Here is a 12,803-nt window from a genome sequence, read left to right as displayed (position 1 = left end):
CCCCCCCCCCCCCCCCCGCCCAGTCCCCCGAAGTGTTGGGATTAAAGGTGTGAATCACTCACTGTGCCTGCCTTGTTGTATACATCTTTAAGTGTACAGTTCAGAGAATCCAGTACCTTCACATTGTCGTGACACTGATCTCCAGAACTCTTTTCCTCTTGCAAAACTGAACCTCTGTCCCCACTAAACAAGTTCCCAATCTCCCTCCTCCTAGCCCCTGACAACCACAGTTTTTCTTTTTGTCTCCATGAATCTGACTTCTCTGGGTGCCTCTAAGTGGAGTCACACAGTATTTGTCTTTTTGTGACTGGCTTATTTCACTTAGCATGACGTACTTAAGATTCAGCCATGTCGTACCTACCACTGTTTTGACTTTGATCTTGGTCAAGTCCTGTCACCTCACTGAGCCATTTCCACTGGCACGATGGAAGCAAAGTATCTAGCACCCAGTGAGGACTCAATAGATGTAACTATTTTAATTACTATTCAGGAGACAAGAAAAAAAATCAGGCAATTATAGGCAGTCTGGTTAATGCTGCAAGGAGGGAAGATCAGGGGCTGGGAGCTCAAAGGAGGCAATTAACCTAGGCAGCGGTTGTTAGGGCAAGTTTCTGGGAGGTCCCTACTTTGACTTGGGTATTGATGATTTTTCAGATGAGCACACTGAGGTTGGGTGTTCCAAGGCTGACAGCCCAGCCCAGGCCAAGCCATGGAAATCCAGGCATTTCTGGGAGGCTGGAGTTTGGGTGAGGGGAGGCTGGCGACGAGGCTGGAAAATTTAGCAAGGATTGGACTGCATGGGCAGAAGGTGGTGGGCAGTGCTCTGTCCCCTGACTTTGGCCACCCGCCCAGGCCCCGTGAAATTCTGCCGCTTCTCCCCTGATGGCCACCTCTTCGCCAGCGCCTCCTGTGACTGCACTGTCCGCCTGTGGGACGTGGCAAGAGCCAAGTGTCTGCGGGTCCTGAAGGGTGAGTGAGCTGGGAGCCAAGCAGCCAGGCCTGCGTTCCCTTTCAGACGGTGCTATGTCCTGTGTCATGTCACCTTTCCTCCTTCCCCGACCCCGGGCTGGTACCTGCAGGTCACCAACGGAGTGTGGAGACAGTCAGCTTCAGCCCTGACTCGAAGCAGCTGGCATCAGGTGGCTGGGACAAGCGGGTGATGCTCTGGGAAGTGCAGGTATGTCGAGGGCCTGGGGCCACCAGCCTGGGACTCAAGGTCCAGTTCCAGAGAGGTTGTCACCAGTCTTGCCCTCCCGGCTCAAACACTCCACTGGTTCCCCAGGGCCCATGCCCACAGCGGGCAACCAAGGCTGCCCCCACCTGGCCACAGCCGCCTCTCCAGGCCTCCCTGCACACAGCAGCCCTCAGGCTTTTTGCACAAGGTCCCCTTGCCTGGACTGTTAAGGCCCAGGTAGCCAGCTGCCCTCTGCTGCCTCCTGAAGCTCAGAGCTCTCTCTAGTCTGGCCAGATGCTGCGCCTCTTAGTTGGGCACCGTGACTCCGTCCAGAGCAGCGACTTCTCACCCACGGTGAACTGCCTGGTGAGCCTACCCTCTGCCCTGGGCCCCACCTCAGTGGCCCCATACCCACTTGGAGCTGAGCGGTGGGAAGGGGATGGACTCTGGGACCCATCTAAATGTGGAGTAGGTGGGGAGCTGGCGGGGCCAGACTCACAGAAGCTGCCTGCAGGCCACTGGCTCCTGGGACTCCACTGTACGCATCTGGGACCTGCGGACCGGGACCCCAGCAGTCTCCCACCAGGCGCTAGAGGGACACAGTGGCAACATCAGCTGCCTGTGCTACTCAGCATCCGGCCTCCTGGTAAGTGGGTGTCCTGGGTTCCAGGCTGGTCCCCTGCTGGCAGCCAGGCCCTTAAGGCTCCCAGGCCCCAAACCCCAGGGATCAGAGCTGTCTGCTGTCCAGGCCTCCGGTTCCTGGGACAAGACCATTCACATCTGGAAGCCCACAACCAGCAGCCTGCTTATCCAACTGAAGGGCCATGTCACCTGGGTGAAGAGCATAGCCTTCTCTCCCGACGAGCTGTGGCTGGCCAGCGCCGGCTATTCCCGCATGGTAACCACCCCAGGCCTGTCCCGCTCCTACCTGCCCACCCTCCCTCCACCAGGAGCCCTCAGCACTCACTCCAGAAGGCCCACATCCCCACTTGCCCTAGCTAGGAGGGGGCAAGGGCAGGACCCAGGTGCCAGCCTCTCCACCTAACGGCCAGCACAAGGTCAGGGCTGGCCCATTGGCAACTGCGTTGACATTTCCATGACCCAAATGGCATCAGGCAGAAGGGAACTCCTGCTCTGAAATGTCAAATACAGCCCACAAACAAAACCTACACCAAGAGGCTCAGATGTTCTTTGGGCCAGGGGTGGTGGCTCACACCTGTAATCCCAGCACTTTGGGAGGTAGAGGTAGGTGGATCACCTGAGGTCAGGAGTTCAGGCGAAGACTCCCTCTCAAAAAAATGTTGTCTGGGACTTTCCTGGAGGTGGCTTCAGATGCCACAGTGGCCTGGCGAGGCTTCCTGCCATGCCCCCTCCTTTTCCAGGTCAAAGTCTGGGACTGCAACACAGGAAAGTGCCTTGAGACCCTGAAGGTAAGGCGCGGCGCTGTGGCACTGAGGGAGCCATGGACAGCTTCTCCCAAGGCAGGACTTGCCTCGAGTCCCACCCTCTACTCTTGGCAGGGAGTCCTGGACGTGGCCCACACCTGTGCCTTCACCCCAGATGGGAAAATCTTAGTGTCTGGAGCTGCCGATCAGACCAGACGTCGAATATCCCGCACAACCAAATCACCCAGGGACCCTCAAACCTAACACCACCTGGGACGGCACCGACCTCACCCGGTCCCCTCAGTGGCACGCCGCTTCCCACCACAGGCCCAAAGTGACTGTGCCGGCATCTAACAGATCCCCATGGCCAGGACTCTCCCAGCCCCAACCACAGCAGACAACGGCAGAGGGCGGGATGCTTGCTGGAACCCATCAGACACCTGGTCCCCAGAACCAGACCCACCCGCCTCAACCCAATCAGTGGAAGTGCCAGGAAACAAAGCAGTCTCAGCCAGCTGTGCTTTATTGACAACGCACCACTCAGGCCTTGACCGCGTACTTCCGCAGCGGGTACAGCCGCTCCTTCCGCTGCTGCTTCTTGGTCTTCAGGTTCTCCTCGTGCTTGTTGAGCCGGCGGCGCATGGCGCGTGTCTTCTTAGGCCGCAGGTCCAGGGGCTTGTACTTCTTGCCCTGGGAGACAGATGGCAGGGTCAATCCAAGAACCTGGGTCTGAGGAGCTACTGCAGCTGCTAACGGGGCTCAGGAGGGCCATCCAGAGCCACTCAGGTGGACGCTGCCACCAAAGGACTGGCAGCAGGCCACGTACTTCACTAGCTCAATTTAATCCCCCCAAATTTAAGCCTGGTGGGGCCATCCTCATTTCATGTAAGTCTGCTGACCTGGGCTGAGTGCCCAAGTCTTGGCAAAGCTGTGGAAGAGCTGGGGCTTGCACCTCAGGCAAGTTGACTCCCAACTCAGTGCTCCTTCCACTGCCCGATTCCCAGTCAGGAGGGCAGTCAGTCACATGACAATCTAGTACAGGGTGCGCAGCCAAGCCCCGGGTGTGGTTACCGCTCCCTCGGCTCTGGTTAGCGAGTATGCTGGGGGCTGAGGCAGTATTCCATCCATCGGTATGCGGGGCCCACCAGGTGCTGCCCACATGAATGTCCAGCCTCAGAGGCCTGGCTGGCCAAGGCCACTCGCCTCATCCTCTTCCTGCTTTGGGGCCCCTGCCCACAGCTGTCACAGAGCCATCATCTGTCTTTCCATCCTTGGCTCCCACTCCTGCCCCACTTGCTCTCCAGCAGGGGGTTCTAGACCATGACGGCTCTCACTGGTCCCTCCTGAAGGGGGCAAAGGTCCCCTGCGCCCCCGTCAGGACTGGGCCCTTTGCTGCGAGCTGGCTTGGCAAAGAATCTGACCCAGTCCCGGCTCAGGGGTCCCAGCCTAGTGAGGAAGACTGAACAGGTAATAAATGGCCCATGGTGTGGGGGAGGAGAGATGAAGGAAGGCATCTCTTAAAGATGGGCAATAGCCTCAAATGCAAGCACGGCGGGGACCAGGGGAAAGGGCGTGCAGGGTCTCCCTGACCTGAACAAGTCAGGTGCAGGATAGACCCTAGCTAAGCTGGATTCTCAGGTTACAGGGCCCCAGGCCCCTGCAGTTGGGCAGAGGACTGCAGAAAGATCCCTGGACGATGAGGGCCAGCCCTGGAGGGTACTTGGAGGCAGGAAAGTCTTTGTCCTCCCACATCCCTCATTCCTGCTGACACTGGCTAGGCATTGGTCCTTTTCATATTGGTTAACCCCCTAGAGTTCTGCTGTCCACAGAACCACCACTAGCCACACGGAGCTGCTGACATTAAAGATTTACTTTTGCCACACACATGCTAGTGTCCCCTGAACAGCTAACACAGCTACACTATGGCTCTTTTCATTTTTTTGAGATGAGGCCTCACTATGTTGCCCAGACTACACTTTAACTCCTGGGCTCAAGCCATCTCCTGCCTCGGCTTCCCAGGAGCTGGGGTTACAGGCCTGTGGCACTTCATCAGCCATGGCTGCTGTTTCCGTGTGTCAAACCTTCAAGTTATTCAAACACTAACTTGGGTAGTGATGTGGAACCATTTTGCACATTAAAGACCCTCAGGCGCAGTGGCTCACACCTGTAATCCCAGCACTTTGGGAGGCCGAGGCAGGTGGATCACAAGGTCAGGAGATGGAGACCATCCTGGCTAACAAGGTGAAACCTCGTGTCTACTAAAAATACAAAAATTAGCTGGGCATGGTGGCGGGCACCCGTAGTCCCAGCTACTCGGGAGGTTGAGCCAGGAGAACGGCATGAACCCGGGAGGCAGAGCTTGCAGTGAGCCGAGATTGTACCACTGCACTCCAGCCTGGGCAACAGAGTGAGACTCTCTCTCAAAAAAAAAAAAAAAAAATTCAAGACCCTCATCAGGTAACTTTGGGGGAGATTATCCTGGCTAATCCCAGAAGGCCCGATCCAATCAGCTGAAAGCCTTAAGTGCAGGGCTGAGGCTCCCTCCAAGTCCCCTCTGGGACCAGCAGCTTCAACCTGGGCCCTGAGTCCCAGCCAGCCCCCACAATCACCTAAACCCATTCTTCAGAACACGTTGGAGGTGTGTGTACACAACGTCTCCCACTAGTTTTGTTTCTCTGCTTGAACCCTAGTAAGACGAATGTTAAGGACAAGACCAGAAAATGGTCATGAAAATGCAAGACTAAGGGGGCCAGACACCTGTGCACACCTCCCAGGAACACTCAAGCCGACCCTCCCCAAGGCAAGATTTGGAACCGGGGCCCATCATGCCATTGGTTGTGGGTGTCTAGGCCTCAGGGCCCTCATCTGAAAAACGAGCATGGCAGGTGCCTGGCAGGGACTGACTGACACCCAGTACTAGTAAGAGGCAGTGAAAACCTTCAACAGCTAGTCCCATCACTGCCCAAGCCACTCAACTGAGAAGGCTGGATTCAAAACCAGAGTCTCCAGCCAGGATACCCCAAGCCCCAATGAATTATTGACATGTGCAGCCTGAGGAAGTGGTCTGCAGAGCCACACGCCAGTGCAAGACACTGGTAGAAGGGAGAGCCCGGCAACAAATTGGGAAGGCTAACCACTCTCAGCCCCAGGCGCCAAGCAAAACCTCTTTACCATGCCCCCTGGCCAGGGACGGCTAGCACTTAGCTTTCTGAAGCCAACCCTCCCTATGCCCCAGCAGACTCACCTTGTAGAATTTCCTGAGGTTTTCTTTCTGAGTCTGGTTAATGACTGTGAGAACACGGGCGATGGATTTGCGGACGACTCGTCTACAAAACAGACGTCAGTGAAGGTGGAGAAGAGACACAGCACTTCCCAAGGCTCTGGACCCATACATAGGGCAGGGATAGCTGCAGCCTCCCCTATCAGCCCATCCATATTCACTCAGGAGGAAGGTGTTCTGGGAGTGAGGTCTGAGGGGGGAAGAGAGGGGCATGGGATGGGGATTCCAGGAATGGGGCAGGGAATCCAGTGCTGTTGAGCTGTAAAGTGTTAGCTGAGACAGTAGAGGCTTTGAGGAAGTGCAGGCTGGATAAATGAGGCAGATCACGGATTTATCCTGAGGGCTAAGACCCAACCAATGTCAGTTTCAATGAGCTGATGGGAAGGAATCATGCCACAAACCAGGCAATCAGGCTAGTTTAGGATATCGCAGAAGAAATGAGACGTTTGCAAACTGGAGTCACTACAAGCCAGGAGGCTGAAGCAAGCGACAAGCTGGGCAGAAGTTATTTGTAGTCATGGCAGGATGAGGGAGTCACCTAGTAGATGGCTGGTCAACACGGTTCTTGAGGATTCAGTGTGCAACCGTGCTTATCCAATCCTCCCACCCCTGCCCCTACTAAGGTGGTTTGGGGGAAAAGAGGACAACCACCTTTTTTTTTTTTTGGAGACAGGGTCTCACCTGTCAACCAGGCTGAAGAGCAGTGGCCCCATCGTAGCCTCCCAACTCCTGGGCTCAAGTGACCCTCCTGCCTCCAGAGTAGCTGGGACTACAGGCCTGCGCCACACCCATCTGATTTTTTTTGAGAAGTGGACTTTGTACCCAGGTTGATTAACTCCAAACCTACGTTCCTTTCACAAGTCTCCCGCACTCTTAGCCATGTAAAATAACTTACACTGTCACTCCAGAGTGCAAGCCACCCACCTACCAAGGGGAAAAGTGAATTAAAAACTCAAGTGTTGGTGGGAAGCGGAAGGAAAGGGTCCGGGTAGCTTTGAAGGCAGCATTAAGATGGGTCTCCGGGGATGCACTCCAGGCACAAGGACCGCCAAGGTCAAGGCAGGTAAGAGGCTAAGCACACAACGGGTCTCCCATGCGCCCCAGGATGCACGGAGTGAGCATCTAAGCGGTCAGCTCCTTAAGCCAACTTTGAAATCCTTCCACGATCCCGATGCACACGCGCTCCCCACCCACGAGGGCTGTGATCCGGCCGCCTCACTTACATCTTAGAGAGCTTGGAGGCCGCACCGCCTGTCACTTTGGCGACGCGCAGCTGGGACAGTTCCACCTTCAGGTCATCCAGCTGTTTCAGCAGCTCCTCCTTCTTCTTCCCGCGAAGATCTCGAGCCTTGATCTTGGCCTGCGCGTAAGAGAGCGTGTGGCTCAGCCAGGCCACGGGGCCATATCCCCTTCACCTGCGTGGCCAGCCCCCAAAGGCGCGCGATTCGCCATCGACTACAAGTGCGCCGGAGCCCCACTCAGGGCTCACGACAGTCTCCCTCAACGGCCGTGCTCGGGCAGAGTAACCCAGGCCCCGGCCGCGCGCCTCTCCTGGCAGAGAAGAGAAGAGGCGGGCTGTGGTGGCGCGAGACCGTTCTGCGCGGCGCCCCACAGGCCCGGCTGGCAGACAGAATCCGGGGACTCAGCCTGCACCGCCTGCCCCAACTCCCGCGCCTCACAGCGATCGGATGGCGCCCGATTCCGCCGCTCTCACCATTGCTGCACAGGCCGCCGATATCGCCGCCGCCGCCGCCCGCTCCGAGAGAAAGAGGAAGTAGGCGGGGCTGACCTCCACAACTACTGCCGGGTGGCGGCGGACGCGGCCAATGGCGCCACAGCGGGGGAGCCCCGGCTCCGCCCCATCTCCCCGAGGAGCGCTGTGGTACGGCCAGCCCCGCCCGGAAGGGCTGGAGCCCCGCCCCGTGGTGCTCGCATTTTTTCACAGCACCACGTGATAGCGAGGTCGGCGTCACGCTCTAGGCGCGCAGTTGGGGAAACCGAGGCCCAACATGGGCGGCAGCTTACCAGAGATGGCACATGGAGGACTCGAATTCGTCCATTCAGTCATTCGTTCATTCATTCATTCGGGAAACCTTGCAGATCTCCCAATCTGGGCAACTCTGAGCTGGGCGCCAGTAGTCTGGGGGTGCTGAGGGGAGGAGGAGCCAGAGTTTTCAAAAATGATGAACCAAGGCTCATGTCGTGGAGGAATTTAAAGTGCGAGGTGGGCGGGAGGGGTGGGCTCAGGCAGTTATAATCCAACTCCATAAAGGTTCTGGGGAGGCAGTATGTGCAGCTGCAAAGAGCATTTACATGTTTTATTTTTATTTATTCATTTATTTTATTTTATTTTTTTTTGAGACAGCCTTGCTCTGTCGCCCAGGCTGCCAGGCTGGAGTGCAGTGTCGCGATCTCGACTCACTGCAACCTCCGCCTCCCGGGTTCCAACGATTCTCCTGCCCCAGCCTCCCGAGTAGCTGAGTAGCTGGGATTACAGGCATGCACCACCACGCCTGGCTAATTTTTTGTATTTTTGGTAGAGACGGGTTTTCGCTATGTTACCCAGGCTGATCTTGAACTCTTGAGCTCAGGTGATCCGCCCGCCTCGGCCTCCCAGAGTGCTGGGATTACAGGCATGAGCCACTGGACCCGGCTAGTACAGCTAGTACAGCCTTTCTTAAAGTGAACCTGACCAGGTTTCAAATTCTTGCTCTGCTGCCAAGGTAGTAGTTGAGACTCTTGGGAAATCTCTTCCCCTCTCTTGAGTCTCAGTTTGCTGACATGTGAAATGAGGCATTTGTGAGAATTAGAGGAGATACCTGTAAACCTATTAACCCCAAATCTGATGCATAACAATGGCTCAAAATATCATCGGTGTTCATGTTCCCAGAGGAAGGAACACTTCAGTAGAGCCCAGAAAGTGAAATAGGGATTCACAAAGCAGGGCATGTTTAGGTTTTCTTAATAATGTCTGCCAACCAGTAGGCATTAATCAGTACTCCAGTGCCACTCCCTTGCCCTTAATAAAGACACGCCACCTCTTAGAGCTATGGTTGAAGCCAGATTGTCCTCTTGTTACTACCAGGTGTAACCACCCACAAGGAGACTTCTCCCATCTCCTATGAGCAGCAACCTCCTCTGTGCAATCCTCAGCCCCAAACAGGCTGAAATAAAATCATGCATTTATGTGTCTGTTTCCATAGCCAACCTAGAAGTTCTCTGGGGACAGAACCTTGGCGGACACCTGAATTATTTTTTCTAGTCTTCAGGCCCAGCACATGAATGCTTGTTGGATGAGTTAATGAACCATGACCCACACCAAAGTGAGGCAGGCTTCCAGGAGGTGGAGGGATACGGGGAAAAAAAGAGAGGAGAGGGCAATCCTGGCATGGCTTAGTCTTTTTCTTTTTTTTTTTCTTTTTTTTGAGATGGAGTCTCACTCCACCCAGGCTAGAGTGCAGTGGCACGATTTCAGCTCGCTGTAACCTCTGTCTCCCAGGTTCAAGCGATTCCTGTGCCTCAGCCTCCTGAGTAGCTGGGATTACACAGGTGTGTGCAACCATGCCTGGCTAATCTTTGTATTTTTTTTCCCCCACCAAAATGGAGTCTTGCTCTGTCGCCCAGGTTGGAGTGCAGGAGCATGATCTCGGCTCACTGCAACCTCTGTCTCACGGGTTGAAGTGATTCTCCTGCCTCAGCCTGCCGAGTAACTGGGATTACAGGCATGCGCCACCACGCCCAGCTAATTTTTGTTTTTTTGGTAGAGACAGGGTTTTACTATGTTTCACCTGGCCACCATGTTGGCCAGGCTGGTCTCGAACTCTTAACCTTGTGATCTGCCCGACTCGGCCTCCCAAAGTGTTGGGATTACAGGTGTGAGTCACTCCACATAGCCGGCATGGCTTAGTCTTAAATGGAAATCCAGGCTGGGCATGGTGGCCCAGCACTTTGGGAGGCTGAGGCAGGCGGATCACCTGAGGTCAGGAATTCGAGACCAGCCTGGCCAATGTGGTGAAACCCCATCTCTACTAAAAATGCAAAAATCAGCCAGGCATGGCGGTGTGCGCCTGTAATCCCAGGTACTCTGGAGGCTGAGGCAAGAGAATCGCTTGAACCCGGGAGGCGGAGGTTGCAGTGAGCCGAGATTGTGCCATTGTACTCCAGCCTGGGTGACAAGAGGGAAACTCTGTCTCAAAAAAAAAAAAAGTCAAATGGTGCATGGTGGCTTTCCTGTTTTTCAAATGCTTATACTAGAGTTAATGACTCTGCACATCTTTTTCAAAACTGAAGTCATTTGTGACTCTTCCTCTTACATGCCACATCTAGTCAACCAGCAAATCCCATTTACTGTACCTTCACAATTCACCCAACTTGAGACCAGGTGAGGTGGCTCACATCTGTAATCCTAGCACTTTGGGAGGCCGAGGTGGGTGGATCACCTGAGGTCAGGAGTTCGAGACCAGTCTGGCCAACATGGTGAAACCTCGTCTCTCCTAAAAATACAAAAAAAAAAAAAATTAGCTGGGCACGGTGGTGGGTGCTTATAATCACAGCTACTCGGGCGGCTGAGGCAGGAGAATCACTTGAACCTGGGGGGCAGAAGTTGCAGTGAGGCAAGATCGCACCACTTCACTCAAGCCTGGGCAAAAGAGCAAAACTCCATCTCAAAAAATACAAAATTGCGGCCGGGCACGGTGGCTCATGCTTGTAATCCCAGCACTTTGGGAGGCTGAGGCAGGTGGATCACCTGAGGTCAGGAGTTTGAGACCAGCCTGGCCCACATGGTGAAACCCTGTCTCTACTAAAAATACAAGTTAGCCAAGTGTGGTGGCAGGCGCCGGTAATCCCAGCTACTCCAGAGGCTGAGGCAGGAGAATCACCTGAACCTGGGAGGTAGAGGGTGTAGTGAGACGAGACCATGCCACTGCACTCCAGCATGAGCAATAGAGTGAGACTCTATCTCAAAAAAAAAGTTGTCTGGGTGCAGTGGCTCAATGTAATCCCAGCACTTCGGGAGGCAGAGGTGGGTGGATCAGGATCAGTGGGAGGTCAGGAGTTCCATACCAGGCCAACCAACATGGAGAAACCCTGTTTCTACTAAAAATACAAAATTAGCTGGGCATGGTGGTGCATGCCTGTAATCCCAGCTACTCAGGAGGCTGAGGCAGGAGAATCGCTTGAACCCGGGAGGCCGAGGTTGCGGTGAGCTGAGATAGCCCCGTTGCATTCCAGCCTGGGCAATAAGCGAAACTCCGTCTCAAAAAAATAAAAAAAAATTTACCCAACTTGTTCCCACCATCCTCATTGGCCCCTGCCTGGCTTGGGCTACCACTATCCCCTGGACGGTTGCTGTCACCATCTAAATCACCTCTCTCCTTTGGTTCTCGATCCCAGATGTGTTCTCAATACAGTTGCTTATAAGATCCTTTTCAAACAATTCAGACCTCTGATCATATCACTGTTCTGCTCAGAATTTCCAGAGCTGTCCCATTTGAATTAAGACTGAGTCCTTTCCTCGGCCTACAGAGCCCTACTCCCCTCCCAACCCCCATCTCATCTCTCTTCTGTTCCTGGCTGTTTCTCAAATATACCCAGCCCACCCCAACCTCTGAGCCTTCGCTTAGTTGCCGCCTTCATTTCCTTCCAGTCTCTGTTCAGTGTCACCTCCTCAGGGACACCTTTTTTTTTTTGAGATGGAGTCTTGTTTCGTCGCCCAGGCTGGAGTGCAGTGGCGCGATCGCCAATCGCTCGGCTCACTGCAACCTCCGCCTCCCGGGTTTAGGAGATTCTCCTGCTTCAGCCTCCCGAGTAGCTGGGACTACAGGTGCACACCATCTTGCCCAGTTAATTTTTGTATTTTCAGTAGAGACGGGGTTTCACCATGTTGGCCGGGCTGGTCTTGAACTTCTGATTTCAAGTGATCTGCCCACCTCACCCTCCCAAAGTGCTGGGATTACAGGTGTGAGCCACTGCACCCGGCCAGGACACCTCCTTTGATTACTTTATCTAAGGCACACTCAGGCACCGCATGATTTTTTCCCCCCTCAACACTGTCAGCCCTGACATAGTATAATACGAATTTTTAAATGCTGTCTCCCTGGCTGGAATGGAAGTCCATGACCATGAGCAGGGACATTATTCCATTTACCAGTTTCTTTGGGGGCTGTTTTCTTTACTGGTAAAATGGGCACTTCTGGGTTCAAGTTCCTTCTGACCTGGATGTTCTGGGGATATGAATTTCTGCTGTCTCGCGGCAGGCCTGAATCACAAAGACTTTTTCCCAGATATGGAACTGTATTGCAGGTGGGCTTTTCGTGTTTCCAGGACCCCTGAGGCTTTTTTTTTTTTGAGACGGAGTTTTGCTCTTGTCGCTCAGGCTGCAGTGCAATGGCGCGATCTCGGCTCACTGCAACCTCCACCTCCCGGTTTCAAGCGATTCTCCTGCCTCAGCCTCTCGAGTAGCTGGGATTACGGGCCTGCGCCACCACACCCGGCTAATTTTGTATTTTTAGTAGAGACGGGGTTTCAGCATTTTGGTCAGGCTGGTCTTAAACTTCTGACCTCAGGTGATCCGCCCGCCTCGGCTCCCGCAGTGCTGGGATTACAGGCGGAGACTTTTCTTTAGCGCCAGTTTCCCGCTATGGGAGTCTGTATCCTGGTTACCACGGAAGATTAGGTTGCATCATAGTCTGGCAATAGTTTTTTGATCTTTAGACACAGTTCAATGAGAAGTATTCGAAGCAGTAAAAATGAGTCACATTCCAACTACTTTTATTAAGAAGAGTACTATCAGATGAAAATAGTTTTCACAGTATCATATAAAAAGACCCATTTTACTTACCCTAAGGCTAAGATCAATTGACAGAACCCCTGGGGTAACAGCCCAGGCCCCAAATCTGACACTTCAGAGTCGTCCTTGACTTCCCTAACCCGCTTTCCCCCACCTCAGATTCTGAGAATTTGG

At 54.2% G+C, this 12,803-nt stretch overlaps 2 protein-coding genes across 4 annotated transcripts in view; one reads left to right on the top strand and one right to left on the bottom strand.

Annotated features, from left to right (window-relative positions):
* WDR38 (WD repeat domain 38) overlaps window positions 1-3,073 on the top strand; it is a 4,742-nt gene extending 1,669 nt beyond the window's left edge. The window contains exons 3-9 of one of the 3 annotated variants that reach the window (XM_017874769.1): window positions 853-969; window positions 1,080-1,177; window positions 1,460-1,540; window positions 1,689-1,820; window positions 1,923-2,072; window positions 2,557-2,604; window positions 2,695-3,073. In XM_017874769.1, coding sequence (XP_017730258.1) covers window positions 853-969; window positions 1,080-1,177; window positions 1,460-1,540; window positions 1,689-1,820; window positions 1,923-2,072; window positions 2,557-2,604; window positions 2,695-2,823 — 755 coding nt within the window. In that variant the 3' untranslated portion in view covers window positions 2,824-3,073. Of the gene's footprint in view, window positions 1-852; window positions 970-1,015; window positions 1,178-1,459; window positions 1,541-1,688; window positions 1,821-1,922; window positions 2,073-2,556; window positions 2,605-2,694 lie in introns of all 3 variants that reach the window. The other 2 variants (XM_017874770.1, XM_017874771.1) reach the window with 2 other exon arrangements.
* On the bottom strand, window positions 3,064-7,665 carry RPL35 (ribosomal protein L35). Its single transcript, XM_017874772.1, has 4 exons — window positions 7,554-7,665; window positions 7,063-7,199; window positions 5,804-5,885; window positions 3,064-3,249 (listed from the first exon to the last, which is right to left on the bottom strand). The coding sequence occupies exons 1-4, from the start codon at window positions 7,554-7,556 to the stop codon at window positions 3,100-3,102; spliced, it is 372 nt and encodes a 123-aa protein (XP_017730261.1). The 5' UTR covers window positions 7,557-7,665; the 3' UTR covers window positions 3,064-3,099.
* Between the last annotated feature and the right edge of the window lie 5,138 nt (window positions 7,666-12,803).

The sequence above is a fragment of the Rhinopithecus bieti genome, unplaced genomic scaffold, assembly GCF_001698545.2.
Source record: "Rhinopithecus bieti isolate Rb0 unplaced genomic scaffold, ASM169854v2 scaffold_7967, whole genome shotgun sequence".
Taxonomy (NCBI): Eukaryota; Metazoa; Chordata; class Mammalia; order Primates; family Cercopithecidae; genus Rhinopithecus; species Rhinopithecus bieti.
Note: the sequence above shows the minus strand (reverse complement) of the source record. Positions and strands in the feature narration are given on the sequence as shown.

Excerpts from the sequence above, each read along its gene's own strand:
- RPL35 (XM_017874772.1), bottom strand. Across the intron at positions 5,886-7,062 it reads GCCTCCAAGCTCTCTAAGAT|ACGAGTCGTCCGCAAATCCA; the intron begins GTAAGTGAGGCG and ends TCTGTTTTGTAG. Across the intron at positions 3,250-5,803 it reads ACCTCAGGAAATTCTACAAG|GGCAAGAAGTACAAGCCCCT; the intron begins GTGAGTCTGCTG and ends TCTGTCTCCCAG.